The sequence below is a fragment of the Bos indicus x Bos taurus genome, chromosome 21 (assembly GCF_003369695.1).
Source record: "Bos indicus x Bos taurus breed Angus x Brahman F1 hybrid chromosome 21, Bos_hybrid_MaternalHap_v2.0, whole genome shotgun sequence".
Classification (NCBI taxonomy): domain Eukaryota; kingdom Metazoa; phylum Chordata; class Mammalia; order Artiodactyla; family Bovidae; genus Bos; species Bos indicus x Bos taurus.
This window is the reverse complement of record NC_040096.1, coordinates 23,246,539-23,261,408: the sequence shown is the minus strand read 5'-3', so window position 1 is coordinate 23,261,408 and position 14,870 is coordinate 23,246,539. Positions and strand designations below refer to the sequence as shown.

At 47.8% G+C, this 14,870-nt stretch overlaps 1 protein-coding gene across 2 annotated transcripts in view; it reads left to right on the top strand.

The window, feature by feature from the left end:
- Positions 1-7,242: 7,242 nt before the first annotated feature.
- HOMER2 (homer scaffold protein 2) overlaps positions 7,243-14,870 on the top strand; it is a 90,728-nt gene continuing 83,100 nt past the window's right edge. Inside the window, exon 1 of one of the 2 annotated variants that reach the window (XM_027520970.1) lies at positions 7,243-7,435. In XM_027520970.1, coding sequence (XP_027376771.1) covers positions 7,431-7,435 — 5 coding nt within the window. In that variant the 5' untranslated portion in view covers positions 7,243-7,430. Of the gene's footprint in view, positions 7,436-7,950; positions 7,974-14,870 lie in introns of those variants that run through there. The other variant, XM_027520969.1, reaches the window with a different exon arrangement.

Genomic DNA, 14,870 nt, shown 5'->3' with positions numbered 1-14,870 from the left:
GTGAGAGAACTGAGGCTCAGAGAGGTTGAACAGCTTGCTAAGCATCACAGAGACAGTCAGTGGCAGGGCTGAGACACAGGCCAAGTCTGTCTGACTCCAGTGTTTGTGCTTCTACCTTGTGTTCCTTCTGCTATCACAACAAATCAGACTTTTCGTTTTCTATACTTCCAAGCCTTGTCATGCAGACTAGTAGCTTTTACCTAATTATAGCTACAGCACAGTGAATATAATAACATGGATGATTTTCTGAATTTAACTTTATATCACAATACACACCCAGTCCATCACCAAGTCCTGTCAAGTCTCCCTCCAAAATACACTGATCTATAATCCACTTCCCTTCCTCTCAGCCCTTGTCTTCTGTCTGGGTTTCTGCTAGAGCTTCTTAACGGGTCTCCCTACTTTCACTCTTGTCTCGTCCTTATCTCTTCTCCTCCCAGTAGCCAGAGTGAGCTTCAAAAAATGTAAACCAGACCATTCTCCAACCTGTCAGTGTGGTTGGATAAATGCCCTTAACCCTTCATCAGGGCCCTGGGGACCGCTCCCATCTCATCTCCTGCCTTGCTAAACTCCGTGCACTCTAACTACACTAACCCTGCAGAATTTCCCAGCCTTCTTCACCTCTGTGCTCCTCTGTCTAGGACCTCTTCCCTCCACCATATCCTGCCCTTTGTTCTTCAGGCCGTTTTTTTTTGTTTTTTTTTTTTTTAATGTGACCATTTTTTTAAGTCTTTGTTGAATTTGTTACAGTATTGCTTCTGTGTTTTATGTTTTGTTTTTTTGGCCAAGAGGCATGTTGGATCTTAGCTCCCCAACCAGGGATCAGAATCCATATCCCCTGTTCTGGAAGGCTAAGTCTTAACCACTGGACCCCCAGGTAAATTCCCAGGCCTGTTCTTAAATGCTTCCTCAAAGAGGCTATTCCTGACAACCCCTCTCAACCTACATTAGGACCATTTTATTCACACAGATAACAGTTTTTATCAGATAACAGATAAATGTTTCTGATTTTTTAATATTTCCACCCACTCTTATAGTTCCATGATATTATAGAAGTACTTTGTCTCTTTTGCTGAGCACTTTATCCCTAAAACTCATCACAGTACCAGGCACATAGGAGATGATTAATATTTCTTGAAAGAATATTTTTCTATGTTACTATCTAGAAATATAGTACAAATTATATCACAGATATAATCTTAATAGCTGTAAAATATACCTGATCATTACCTGTTTAATTAATGACTTTAATAAGACACTTGTTTCATATGTAGTGGAGAGAAGGGTTAGAAGACAAAAAAGGTGAAGTCCCTGGATTAGCAATACCAGAAATCTGAACACACTAATATTATACATATGCACCGTGAGCCTAATTTTGCTGTTGAAAGAAGAAACATACATGGATTACAGGTTTTGAAATCAATCAACAGCATTGCTTTTAAAAATAGAACAGAATGGAAAATGTCTGAATGCTTTGCAGGTGAGAATTGCTTTGTGTAACTTTCACTTACATATATAATTTTTGTTTCCATTTTGTCTAGGTATAACTGTAGATAAAGTGGAAGTACCTGCCTGGCCACAGTGTAAAATCTGTTTCTTACTGTAGGTTGCAATTTTTTTAAAAAATGGAAAAGCAAGATTTTGATGCATTGCTTTTGGAGTTATGCAGACAATTTCAAGTCCCAGACATTCCCTGGTGAGGTTCTTGTTCAGTGTTCCACACGTTCACCTTTCTGAGATGACCAGTGATTGGACTACTTGCAGGATTCTAGTATACAGGAAACTCCCAAGGCTACTTTCTTTTATTTGGTACCAATTTTAGATTTACAGAAAGGTTGCAAAGACAGTATAGGGAGTTCCTATGTATCCCCAGTTTTCCCCCATTGAAAATTAAAAAAAAAATCTTTTTGGCTGCACTACACAGCATGTGGGATCTTAGTTTCCCAACCAAAGATCAAACCCACACCCCCTGCATTGGAAGGGTGAAGTCTTAACCGCTAAACCACGAGGGACGTCCGTCCCTATTGTTAACATCTTACCTTACCATGGAATGTGTGGCATAAGGAAGAAACCAACACTGATACATTACTATTAACTAAATTCCAGATTTTATTTGGATTTCAAAATTTTTTCTTCTTTCTCTTCCAGGATCTAAATACAGTATTTAGTAAATCATCATGTCATCACCTTGGGGCTTCCCTGGTAGCTCAGACGGTAAAGAATCTGCCTGCAATGCAGGAGACCTGGGTTTGATCCCTGGGTCACGAAGACAGGAAGATCCCCTAGAGAAGGGACTGGCAACCCACTGTAGTATTCCTGCCTGGGAAATCCCATGGACAGAGGAGCCTGGTGGGCTATGACCCCCATGGGGTTGCAAAGAGGCAGATACAACTGAGTGACTAACACTCAGCAGCCAAATACTAACTCATGTCACCTTAGTTTCTTCTGGTCTGTGACAGTTTCTCAGTCTTTTCTTGCTTATCATGACCTTGACAGTTTGGCAGAGTACTGATCAGGAATTTTCTAGAATGTCCCTCAGTGTGGATTTGTCTGGTGTGTTTATCATGATTGTTGTTGTTCAGTTGCTAAGTCGTGTCCTGTTCTTTCGAGACACCTGCAAGCCTGCCAGGCTCCTCTGTCCATGGGATTTCCCAGACAAGAATACTGGAATGGGTTGCCATTCCCTTCTCCCGGGGATCGTCCCAACCCAGTGATTGAACCCGAATCTCTTGCCTTGGCAGGTGGATTCTTTACCACTGAGCCATCAGGGAAGTGACCCTTTCACGATTAGGTTATGGGCTTAGGGAAAAATAACATACAGGTGAAGTCTTCTTCTCTTCACATCCCATCAGAGGGTATGCGATTCCAACATGGCTTGTCACTGGCAATGTTAACCCGGATCACCCGGTCAAGGTAGTGTCTATCTGGTTTCTCCACTGTGAAGTCGCTGTTTTTCCCTTCCCATTCTCTTTTCTTTAGAAACAAAGCACTAAGATGCTAAGACCAGCTTACTCTTCAGGAGGTAGAGGAGGGGAATGTTAACCGCTACCTCCTGGAGGGGAGAGTACCTACACATATTATTTGAGATTCTTCTGTAGAGAAGATTGGTTTCTTCCCACTTGTTTAATAATTTACATCAGCATGGATTCGTGTGTATTTATGTTACATTTTGCATTATAATCCTATACAGTGTTATTTATCGTATTGCCAAAATTGTTCCAGCTTTGGCCATTGGAAGCTCTTTCAGTTAGCTCCTGTATCCCTTCAGCACACACCCAGCCCTTGGGTTGTTTTTTGTTTTGTTTTGTATCTCCTTACTTTGTGGTACTACAAGATGCTCTGTGCTGGTTTTCATTTTTCCTGCCTTAGACTACTATCAGCCATTTCTCCAGGAGCTAGCTTTTGGGAGACAAGAAGCCAGAGATGTGGACCACAAACCTCTTAGGCACAGGGGCTGCCCAGGATGCCTGGGAGAATTCATTTGCAGTACAGAGGAAGGGCACACGTGGAGCTGCTCTCTGTTTTCCTTAATTTCGCAGGTTCATGTAGCTCTCTGGTGAGCAATCAACAGTTATCCAATTTGCCCCTGTTGGAGGCCAGGGTGTCCTTCCCATGCCACCTATCAGATTCCGGAGCCTCTGCTGCCCACACAGAATGGCAGGAATTCCAGGTCCCTGAGGTTGTGCAGGTCAAGACATGGCCTCCCAGACTTCTGCATCTCTGCCCTGCTCATTTCCAACTCTAGGCCTGTTAAAACACTAGTTTTTATTTTCCCAAGGCTATCAAGTTTGCCTTCTACCCCGCCTCCTCTCTCTCGTGCACATTCAGTAAGTGTCCTTTCTTTCCTTAGAAAAAGAGCCCATGGGACGGACTTCCCTGGAGGTGCAGTGATCCAGACTTCACCTTCCAGTGCGGGGTGTGCAGGTTTGGCCCTTGGTGGGGGAGGGAGCTAAGATCCCACGTGCCTCATGGCCAAAGAAACAAAACATAAAACAGAAGCAATATTGTAACAAATTCAATAAAGACTTTTAAAATGGTCCACATTAAAAAAAAAAAAACTAAAAGAAAAAAGAGCCCACCAGGCAAGGGTTCCCTCCACCTCTCTCACCTTCCCCTCTAGACCCTCCACCCCTCTCCAAGGCCAGCGCCTCTGCCTGGCCTGGACCCCATCCGCCTGCTTTCCCCAGGACTGCCCCTTCCTTTGCACATCTTCAGTCTTGTCCTGCATCACTGACTCCTCTTGCTCAACCTAAAAGAATCCTGAAGTCTCTTGGCCTAAAAAGACTCTCCTTGGCCTCACCTCAACATCCAGTCAGCATGGAATCTCTCCCTTTGACTATAGGACTTTTTAAAAAAATATTCATTTATTTATTTGGCTGCATCAGGTCTTTGTTGCGAATTCTTGAGGCATATGGGATCTAGATCCCTAATCCCTGGGCCCCATGCATGGGGAACTCAATCTTAGTCACTGGACCGCTAGGCGTCTCAACTGTGAGACTCTTGAACAGGAAGGACTGGGGCCACAAAGACCATGTTGATGGGCAATATTTCACAGAAAAAGGGTTACTGTGTTGGCTTCAATGGAGGGAGGAGGCACTAATAGGGAAATTAAATGGCCTCTTTCTAGGGAAAATTCCAAGATGATGAAATACTGCTGGCAAGAACTGGAAGCTTAGACAAGGCTCTGGGCATCTGGGAAAGCTCCTGAGAGGCAGCTCCCAACCTAGGCCTGGAGTTGGGGGTGAAGGAGAGGAGTGTCCCCCAGGGACAGCAGCCTGAAACTGGTCGGAAGGAGGGACATCCATTTCCCACTCTTGTCTGATCCACCCTTTCCTATAGGGAAGCTTTGGTCACGGTCACTTTAATCCCAGCGTATTTAACCTTACCGGGCTTATACCTCCCGCACCGTCCTGCTTTTTGCTGACTGTGTGAAGCAGCGCAGGTGATTCAGCACCTGTAATGGCCTCAGTACCTCTTCCCAAGCTAACTTGGGTGTTGCCCTTTCCACTGGTGGAGCCAAAGGAAACTCCCACTCAGGGTTGGGGACACTGCTTGGTCCAGTGCACCATGAGTCTATTCTCCAATCCTCCTACTCCAGTTCAGCAGGCTTCTAGTCCTCTTTCCTGACTCCTCCCTTTGATACTGCTGGGAACTCCCACCCCCACCCCCAACCCTACCAGCTTCACCTGGCCTTTGGAATTCAGCTGGTGATGAGTTTCCTCCAGAATCAAATGCTTATCCAGTCCTGGCTCTGTGTGTTGTGTACTAAGTTGCTTCAGTTGTGTATGACTCTTTGTGACATTGTGGACTGTAGCCCACCAGGCTCCTCTGTCCATAGGATTCTCCAAGCAAGAATACTGGCATGGGTTGCCATGCCCGCCTCCAGGGGATCTTCCTGACCCAGGAATCGAATGTGGGTCTCTTATGTCTCCTGCATTGGTAGCGGGTTCTTTACTACTAGCGCCACCTGGGAACAGACTTACTTGTGCTTACAGACCCTGGCCAATTCTGTTTATCTGTGGCCTAGCCTATTCACTCATTCATTCATTCAACAAATGTTTTATGGAGGACTTTAGGCGCTGGAGATGCAGTGATGAGCAAAATTTATAACAGCTTCATAGAGTGTGCAGATGTGCCTGGGAGATGGTTGAATTATTAATTTTACAGACATTACACACAGTGAGTACAATGAAGAAAAAGTACAGGGGTTCACAGTCTTGTTTGGGGCATTAGAAAAAGATTACACAAGGAAGGGACAGTTTAACTGAGATTTGAAAATGAGTAGGAATTGACAAGGCAAAGGGGTTGGGGTGTCAGAGACAAGAGAGGAAAGTATCTTCTCAGACTAAGAACAGCAGGGGCTGAAGGGAGGATGGCCAGTTGGCTGCTGCACAGGAAGCAAGGGGACAGAATGCAAGGAGAGGGAGATGGAGGCACCCTGAGGCCAGGCCTTTGAGCACATTCAGTATCTTGTCTTCATCCTAAGGATGGTGTGAAGGAGATAGGATCAGGTCTGTAACTGAGACAATTACTCATAGCGGGTCACCAGTCCCAGGAGGAGACCTTGAGGGTTCCCAGGTAAAGCTGTGGTTCCAGGAAACAGGAGGGTAGGCTTTGGGTGGTGGCCCTGCTTCATATGCTTGTCCCTCGACTTTTGTTTACTGTCCTGAGTAAAGAAATACTGACCAGGCTCAGGTGGGCAGCATGTTCTCAGGAGAAAATGATCCTGTGAAGGGCCCAGAGTGGAGATGAAGGTTAGGTTAGTCCGGTGGGCCTTTAGTAGGGGATCAGGACCTGACGTAGACAGAGGACTCAGCGATCGCTCTTCTTGAAGCTCCACCCGTACGATCTCAATTTCCTTTGCTCTAAGCACCCCACTCCAGTACTCTTGCCTGGAAAATCCCATGGACAGAGGAGTCTGGCGGGCTGCAGTCCATGGGGTCGCTAAGATTCGGACACGACTGAGCGACTTCACTTTCACTTTTCAGTTTCATGCATTGGAGAAGGAAATGGCAACCCACTCCAGTGTTCTTGCTTGGAGAATCCCAGGGACCTGGGGAGCCTGGTGGGCTGCTGTCTATGGGGTCGCATAGAGTCGGACACGACTGAAGCGACTTAGCAGCAGCAGCAAGCCAAGTTGATTAAGCCTCCTGAAAAGCCATTATGCTGTAATCGGGAGACCCCAACCCATCTTTGCCCACAGAAGAGCCCAGAACACCTGCGGCGGGTGTAGGATCCGGAATTTCATGGTGGGGGTGCCCTGAGCCAAACCCCTGGAGTGGACCCGCAAGATGAAAGGGGGCTTCAGGGCGGCACACGGCCGTGCCTATCGCAGATTCTGAAGACTTTGGGCTCAAAGCTGAATGTATGTCCTTGGGCAAGTCACTTCCTCTCCTGGGGCCTCGTTCCTGCAACTGCAAACGAAGGGTCGCCCAAGTCCTCTCAGTCCCACAGGCTGAATGCTTGCTCTGGCACTGCGCCAAGCCCCTCGGTGGGCACGGGGCGGGAGAGTGCCAGTGCCGGGTCTCCAAGGGAAAGGGGTGGGGAGCCCGGGAGGCGGGTGGCGACCGCGGGGCGGCGCCCGGGGACACCGCACACCCCGCTGTGCCCCCCACCCCTTGGCTGGGCGCCGAGTCCCGGGGGCCACAAGGTTACGTAAGGAGCCGGGCGGGGGGAGCGGGGCGGGGCGGGCGCCGCCCGAGCGCGACCGCCCAGCCCCCGGCGGCCCAGCCCCCGCCCTCCAGCCCGCCCGCGCCTGGTGGCGGCGGCGGCGGTAGTGGCAGCCGCGCAGCCCCGCGGAATGGAGCGGCGCCGGGGCTGAGCCGGGCGCGCAGGGGCCGCCGCATGTGCTGCGCGGGGAGCGGCTGCAGAGCCGGCGGAGAGCGAACGCGAGAGGCCCCGTCGGAGCGGCCGCCGGAGCAGCGCCGGAGATGGGGTGAGTGAGCCCGCGCCGCGCGCGCCCCGCGTGGCACCCCGAGGGGCTGCGGTGCCCCGGCTCGCGTCCCTAGGCTCGAAGCCCCCCTGGGCGAACCGGCCTCTACTCCCAACACCGGGAGCCTGGAGCCAGCGCGCAGCCAGCTCCGGAGAGCCTGGGGCCGCCCGACCCCGCGCTCTCCGCCCCGGAGCGCGGACACCGGGCAGGGGCACCCCGGCCTGGGCGCGGACTTTCCGCGCAGCGCGCGTGGCCTTCGCCCTCTAAGGCAGCCCGGGCGCGGGGGCACCGGGCGGGGACAAGCACACTGGCCGGCCTCCCTGCTTCGGCCATTCCGCTGCGGTCCCTTCGCTCCAGGCGCGATCAACTCCAGGGCCTGTGTTTGGGAGTCTAAGAAGCAGTTTGTCTGTCTCCACAGTTGGGATTTATTACGTACAAAATGGAAATCGAAGTTTTCCTGGAAAGGGAACACGCCAGATAACAATAACCCCCCGCATAGGAATAGTGGACTTTATGCTTTGATATGACGGAGGATGTGTAGGTAAGGCTTCAATCTTTGAACAACTGAGTAGATGCTCAGGAGAGAAGTTGAAGCACTGTGTCGAAGTGACTAATGCATCCGAGTATATAAAGTAATTTAAAAAGCAGGGTTGATTTCTCCTTGGCGTCTCTCTGAGCAGTAGGCGCTGTGAGTCAGGGAGCCGCTGCGTTAATAACACAATTAACTCCGTGCATCTGCTCACCCGATGTAAGCACATATTGATGATGTGCTGTGCAGGTTCTGGGAGTGGTTTTTATTCCCATTTTACAGATAAGGCAGCAGAGGCCTGAAGTGGTTGGGTGACTTCTCCCAGGTTGAGCAGGCAGCGGATGAGTGTTTGTAGAATGACCCCTGAGCGCAGGGGCAGACTGCCAGCGCAGCCTGACAGTGGGCTTGGGGTGGGTGGGTGGTGTGTACCTGAAGGGGAGTTCCTGAATCTCTGTGTCCCCTGCTGCTGAACTGAGCGCCCTTCACACATTCCTCAAGACCTAAAGACTTCTGCGGGGTGGTAGGTCTAGAGAGCTTGCTTTCCTGGGCAGGATTGGTGAGCAGCAGAAAGGGGAAGGGGCCTCCTGGTGGTCTGACCGGGCTCCCCCCCGTGGCTTCATTGTGCCTTAGTCCTTACCAGTTTGTGGAGTCATTTTACCCAGTGAATTTTTACCTCTAGGGTCTGTAAAGTGTTTGGAGGAACCAGAGGGAAGCTGAAATGAATTTTGAGAAGAGAAGTGTGAGAACTCCAGACCGACGTGAGCAGGTTGGGGGCGGGGGGCGGGGTGCAGAGAGGAGCCTGGAGATTTGCTGAAGACACTGGTGCTGATCCAGATTTCACACGGAGGAAGCTGTGAGTGGTTTTTACCAGAGGCACCCTGGCTGGGAAGCTGTTTTCCTGTAACATTTCCAGTGACCTCTTGGTTGGCTATGAAATGGCTGCTCTTTGTGCAGTGGGAACCTTTGAGGTTCTCATATTTCATACTTAAAAAAAAATGTATAGAAAGAAGGAGTTGGCAAATGTAGGTCTCAAGATGGAAGATAAAAGGAACCTGGTAATTTTAACTCTCTCTGTACACCCCCTGCCCCCCGCCCCCACTCCCAGCCAACACAAAACCAACCCAACACACTGGTGGGATCAAAAACAAATATTGAAGCTCCGTGGTTGAGATCAAATGGTTCTGTGGAAATGAAAATGTTTACTCATAAAAGCTTAAAGAAAATGTCAGAAAATAATTTTTGTTTGTAGAGAAGCCGGAGGAGTAGCTTGGGGATTTTGTTTAAATACTGAATATGTCTTTCATGTAATTTTAACATCATCTGATAAATGTCTGTTACTCACTTCTCGTAGGTAAGGGTTGGTTGGTAACTCCTACCTACTTCTGCCATTTTTAATATATCCACCTCTTCTATAATTTATGTGAACATACAAACCATGGCTGTAAATTGAGATGGAGCTAAGGGCTGGGTAAGCTATTCACACAGAGGAGGGAGCCATTTTCACCAAAAATAGAACCAATGTCATCCTTTCCGAGAGTTGAGTAGGATGGAGGGGGATGAACTAAGAAAGGGCAGCCAGTAGAAAAGCTTGCTGTGATTTTACAGCTTTGTCACAGCTCTACTGTGTAGACATGACCAAAATTTAAAAGGTGGGGGAGAGGAATCAAGCCTGAGTTTCTCTCTCCCCCACTTAAGATGCTTTTCCTCATTCAGAAGTTCACTGCTATTTCCCACTTCGCTTCTGAGAAGTATTGTGCATTGTGTGTCTGTTTCTCCAGGAAAGTTGTGTTTTCACTCCCCAAGGAAGTTGTTTCCTACTTTCTTCCTTCCTCAGATCTCCCTCTTCTCCCGCCACACACATCTTGCTTCCCTTTTCATTGACAAAAGACAGCCACAGTCCAAGAAGTGCCTCACCAACACTCCCCACCCTCACGCCTACAGTCCCGTGTGTGGCCACCCCCGTGTTTTCCTTCCTACCTGTTGTCCTGCCAGAGGCTCTCCCCTCCTGGACGACCAGCCATCACATCCCCTTTCACCTTGTCAGGGAACATTTCTTGTTTTCTCCCCTCCATCTGTCTCTAGGGTCTTTCCTATCTGTACAAACATGCTTTGGTCCAGTGCTGTCCCATGGAACTTTCCATACTGATGGAAACATTCTTATCTGCATGGTCCTGTACGGTGGTCACCAGCTACCTGTGGCTGTGGGGCACTTGAAATGTGGCTAGGGTGACTGAGACCTAAATTTTTTAAGTTTGAATAGCCACACGTGGCTAGTGGAGCCACCATGTTAGATAGCACAGCTTAGCGTCTCTCATTTTATTGGGTTGGCCAAAAAGTGCATTTGGGTTTTTCTATACCATCTCATGGAAAAACCTGAACAAAATTCTTGGCCAACCTGATACATCCCTGTCCTTCTTCTGTTCCACTTCTTTGCTCCCCTTTACCTGAGAACATCTCAAAAGAGAAGCCCGAAACCACCGACTCCATTCATCTCCTCTGCCTGCCATTTGTCAGCCCTTCATAGTTTGTAGTCTGGCTTCTGAACTGCCGGGCCACTGATGAGCTGCATGTTGTCAGACCTCTGTCCTTGTCTTCCTCCCCTCCTCAGTAGTGTTCCTCCCCTGTGGCCACTCCCTCCCCCTCCCCTCCACACTCTCTTGGGTTTCCCTTCCGGTCCTGATGACTCCTCTTCAGTCTCCCTGCTGGTTGCTCCTCTGTCTGACCTCAGAGTGATGGGGTTGCTTAGGTCCTGGTCCTGGTTCCTTTTTGCTGTCCACACTCTCTTCCTTGGTGATGTTATCCCATCCCTCCATGGCTTTCAGTACTATCTATATGCTGGCAACTCCCATATTTATATTTCTTTCTTTTTTTTTAATGTTTATTTTATTTATTTGGCTGTGCCAGGTCTTAGTTACAGCTCTTGTGATCCTCCATTGTCGTTGCAGCATGTAGGATTTTTAGTTGTGGCACTAGATCAGGGATCTAGTTTCCTGACTAGGGGTTGAACCCAGGCCCCCTGCATTGGGAGCTTGGAGTGTTAACCACTGGACCACCAGGGAAGTACAGCCCTTTCCCAGGGCTTCCTGCTATTGTTCATGCACAGAGCTCCCCAAACCTCTCCTTCCCTCTGTCTCTTCCATCCCCAGTCCTTGGCCCCACCGTCCACCCACTTGTAAGAGTCATCCTTGATTCTTCTCTTTCTCACCCCTGATATACAGGCTGTCAGTGGGTCCCTGGGGTTCTGCTCCTGGGATATTATCTGGGGGTGCATTCACCTCTCCCTAGAATCACAGCTCCTACCCTACCCCTGGCCATTCGCCTCCATCCTGGACTAACTTCCTCACAGGCACCCCCAGCATCCACTCTGGGGTGTCTCCGGTCCACTCTGCACACAGGAGCCCAGGTGATGAGTCACACCACTTTTCAATCAGGTCATACCCCTCTTTGCCTTAAGCCTCCGCCTGCTGACAAGAGGTTGTCCTGTGCCCTCTCCTCCCAGCCCCTCTGGCCTCCCTCCCTGCCTTCTGCTGACCCTGGCCTCCTTTCTTTTCTTGCCCTGCCTGGGAGGGCTTTGAATTCGTTCTTCCCTCCATCTGGAATGCTTTTGCCCCGGCTCTGCAGAAACCTTCCTCCTTCTCATCCTTGGCATTTGGGCATCGAGATCACCTGCTCAGGGTCTTTTCTAACCACCCCTGTCACCTGATGAGGTGGCTACACTTTGTTCCCACCATTGTTCACCACACCTGCTGTTGTTTGGGTTCTTTGTGCTTGTTTATCATCTGCCTTCCCCAATAGTATCCCGAGAGGATAAGGTATTACGTTCTTCACCAGTGAATCCCAACACCTAGCACCATGTCTTGCCCCTAATAGGCTTCCAATAAATTTTTTGATTGAGTCAATGCTTGAAGTGGTGGGCAGCCTTGCCTGGATGCCAGCCTAGAAGTCGTGATAATTTCTGGATTACCTTTTATATAGCATGCTTAATTGAGAGTTGCAAGGGCCAAGAGAGAAGGAAATCACATTTGGAGACAGTTTTCTTTTAATGCTGAAGCACACTGTTTAGCTTTTATTGTGACTTGGGTTAATTTTCAGGCTGTCGGCTGTCACCCGAGCATTGGGGTTGTAAATTGTCTTTCTACCTGCCTGCAGAAGGCTAAGAGAAAAGCCAGCTTGTGTGCTGTTGTGACTTTGGGATGATTTTGTCAGTGTTTACAAACAACATCTACTGTATTTCTGTTTGGCTTCAATTTACACTCATTTGTTTTGTTCAGCCAAGATTACGTTGCGCTTGGTTATCTAACACCGGGGGCCTTCGCTTGGTAATCTATACTGGTTTGCTTTCTTCTGATGATCATTCCTTCTCCTTTAGTTTTCCACTCCTCTTGAATCACACCTAATTTCATAGTTCTTGCAAGTTAGAGACTTTTGTGGAGGGGGAGGTTTGTGTTGACTAAAATAAATAACAGGCTCTCGAATATATTGAGGAAACTTGTCTTCCCTTGGTTCTGTTATGGGTTTCTTGTGTGTGTGTGTGTGTGTGTGTGTGTGTTTTGGCCACACACCATGGCTTGCAGGATCTCACTTCCCCGACCAGGGATTGAACCCCAGCCCATGGCAGTACAAGTGCAGAATCCTAATCACTGGACTACCAGGAAATTCCTCTGTTGTGGGTTTTTTTGTTTTTGTTTTAATTTTTTTAATTTATCTTTGGCTGGTAACTTTGCCGCTGCTCTAGGGCTTTCTCTAGTTGTGGCTAGCAGGGGCTACTGTCTAGTTGCCGGGCATGGGCTTTGCATTGTAGTGGCTTCTCTGTGAAGCACGGGCTCCATGGTGCACAGGCTTAGCTGCCTCACGGCATTTGGGATCTTCCCAGACCAGGGATCAAACCTGTGTCATCTGCTTTGGTAGGCAAGGCAGATTCTTAACCACTGGACCACCAGGAATGCCTTCTTGTGGGTTTTTTAAACTTGACTTCCTGAGGTCTCAAGCTCGTCGTCTGTAAGGCAGTTGGAGAATCTGTTGAGGATCCAGGATGAGCAGACCTACCAGTTGGTTGCTGCCCTTGTGGAGTTTATACTTTAGAAGGAAAACATAAGCCACATACACAAGTGCCAACTATATGTGTGAGTTTAAACAAAATGCTGTAATCCATAGGGTGTCAGAGGAACTATCAGGGGAACATAAGAAAGATTCCCCAGTACACTAGGCAGAAATGCTTAGGGAGACCCTTAACATGTCGGATCATCCTCATTGTTTAGACAGTCCTTAGTGTCACCCTTCGTGTCAGAGCTGGAAAAATACACAGTGCTTGGCATGGGGTAGATAACAAGTAGATATGTGCCGAATGAATGAATGACTCATTTTGGGTTGACTTTCACTTTGGGAAAATGCTGTCATGCTTACTGGAAACAGTCCTGAAACTCCTGACTTGGTTTTAGGATGGACTTGAGGGCATGTTTGCTGCTTGTGCACAATTCCCTGAAGGGTGACCTAGAACAGAAAGGGGCTTTGTTTTTTGTCTGATGGGCTCAGTGGTTTGTGTAAATTATTAGATTTCCTTTCTGCAGTGGCTTCTCAGGAACTTAGGAGACAGATGTGTGGTGAACTTATCACATTGATGAGATCTCATCCTTTACCACTATCTTCACTCAGTTTTTTGACCCTGTCCTTGGTTTGCCTTCACTCTTTCACTAAGTAAAAAAGAATAAGAAGAAAAAAAAAAAACAGAAATAGCTTTGTTTTTTTCTAATTATAAAAGTATTACATGTTCATACTAAAAAAATAACAGTGTAAAGAAGAAAGTGAAAATTACTTGTCATCCCACATTGCAAGGATAACCTCCATCAGCAATCAGATGTCCATCTTTGCAGACTCTTTTCCATGTATACATGTCTCAGTGTCTAGATAGACGTTTATGTAGAGCAAGCAGTATCAAAAAATTGGATATTTTTATCAAAATGGAATCATGTCACACATCTCTTTTGTAACCTAAGTTTTTCAACTTAAAATACCTTGAATGGACATCTTTCCCTGACAGTTACTATAAATATACACCATCATTCAACTCCAAACCTACTTCTGATTTATCATTTTGCTGAATTTTATACATCTCTGCTGAAATCCTTTTCTAGAGCAAGGCAGGGTGTAAATTAAAAAATAAAAGCCACATTTTGATAATCTTTTAAATGAATTACTGAAGGAAAGAAATGGTAGAGGAGACCAAGATCACAATTAACATTAGGTAATTTGCGGAGACTGTGTAATTTTGGATGAGTCACCGCTCCTTAGTGAATCCTGGTAGGAACACCGAGGATCCGTCGTGGTTGCTAAGGGTGGCTGGTGGACGAGGACCCAGCTGCTCAAACTGTCTCTGCTTGTTTGGAAATATTAGGGCAGAGTAATTCTGCTGTAAGACCTAGAAGAGAAGGCTGCCTACAAGCTGAAAGCACCCATGCCCACCCCTTAGACATCTTCCTCTGCAAAGCCCTGTGTCTGCTGGGCATTAGGCCCCTCCTGCAGAGAGGCTTCCCTTGGTGAGGGGATTGACAAGAACGCACAGTCAGGGAGGTCAGTACAGTCCCTGCTTCAGTTGTCAGGCAATTAAAAAAAAAAAATCTGGATAAATCCTGTGACAGATTACCTCTGCCAGCATTGGCACCTAAAACTTTTTGGGAAAAGACTTCTTTTGGTATATGGAGTGGGGATGGGATCTCCTTTTCCCTTTGAAAAGAAAAATTCCCTGCACCTTTGTCAAAAGTGAACAGCACCCCCAAACAGAGTTACAATAGAGAAAAAGCATTCTTCAGAATATTAGAACTCTCAGGTGTGCTGGGTCCTGACCTTATGGATCTTGAGAGTTAGACTTTTTTTTTTTCTAATATGAAAATAAATTAGGCACAAAGGAGCCTC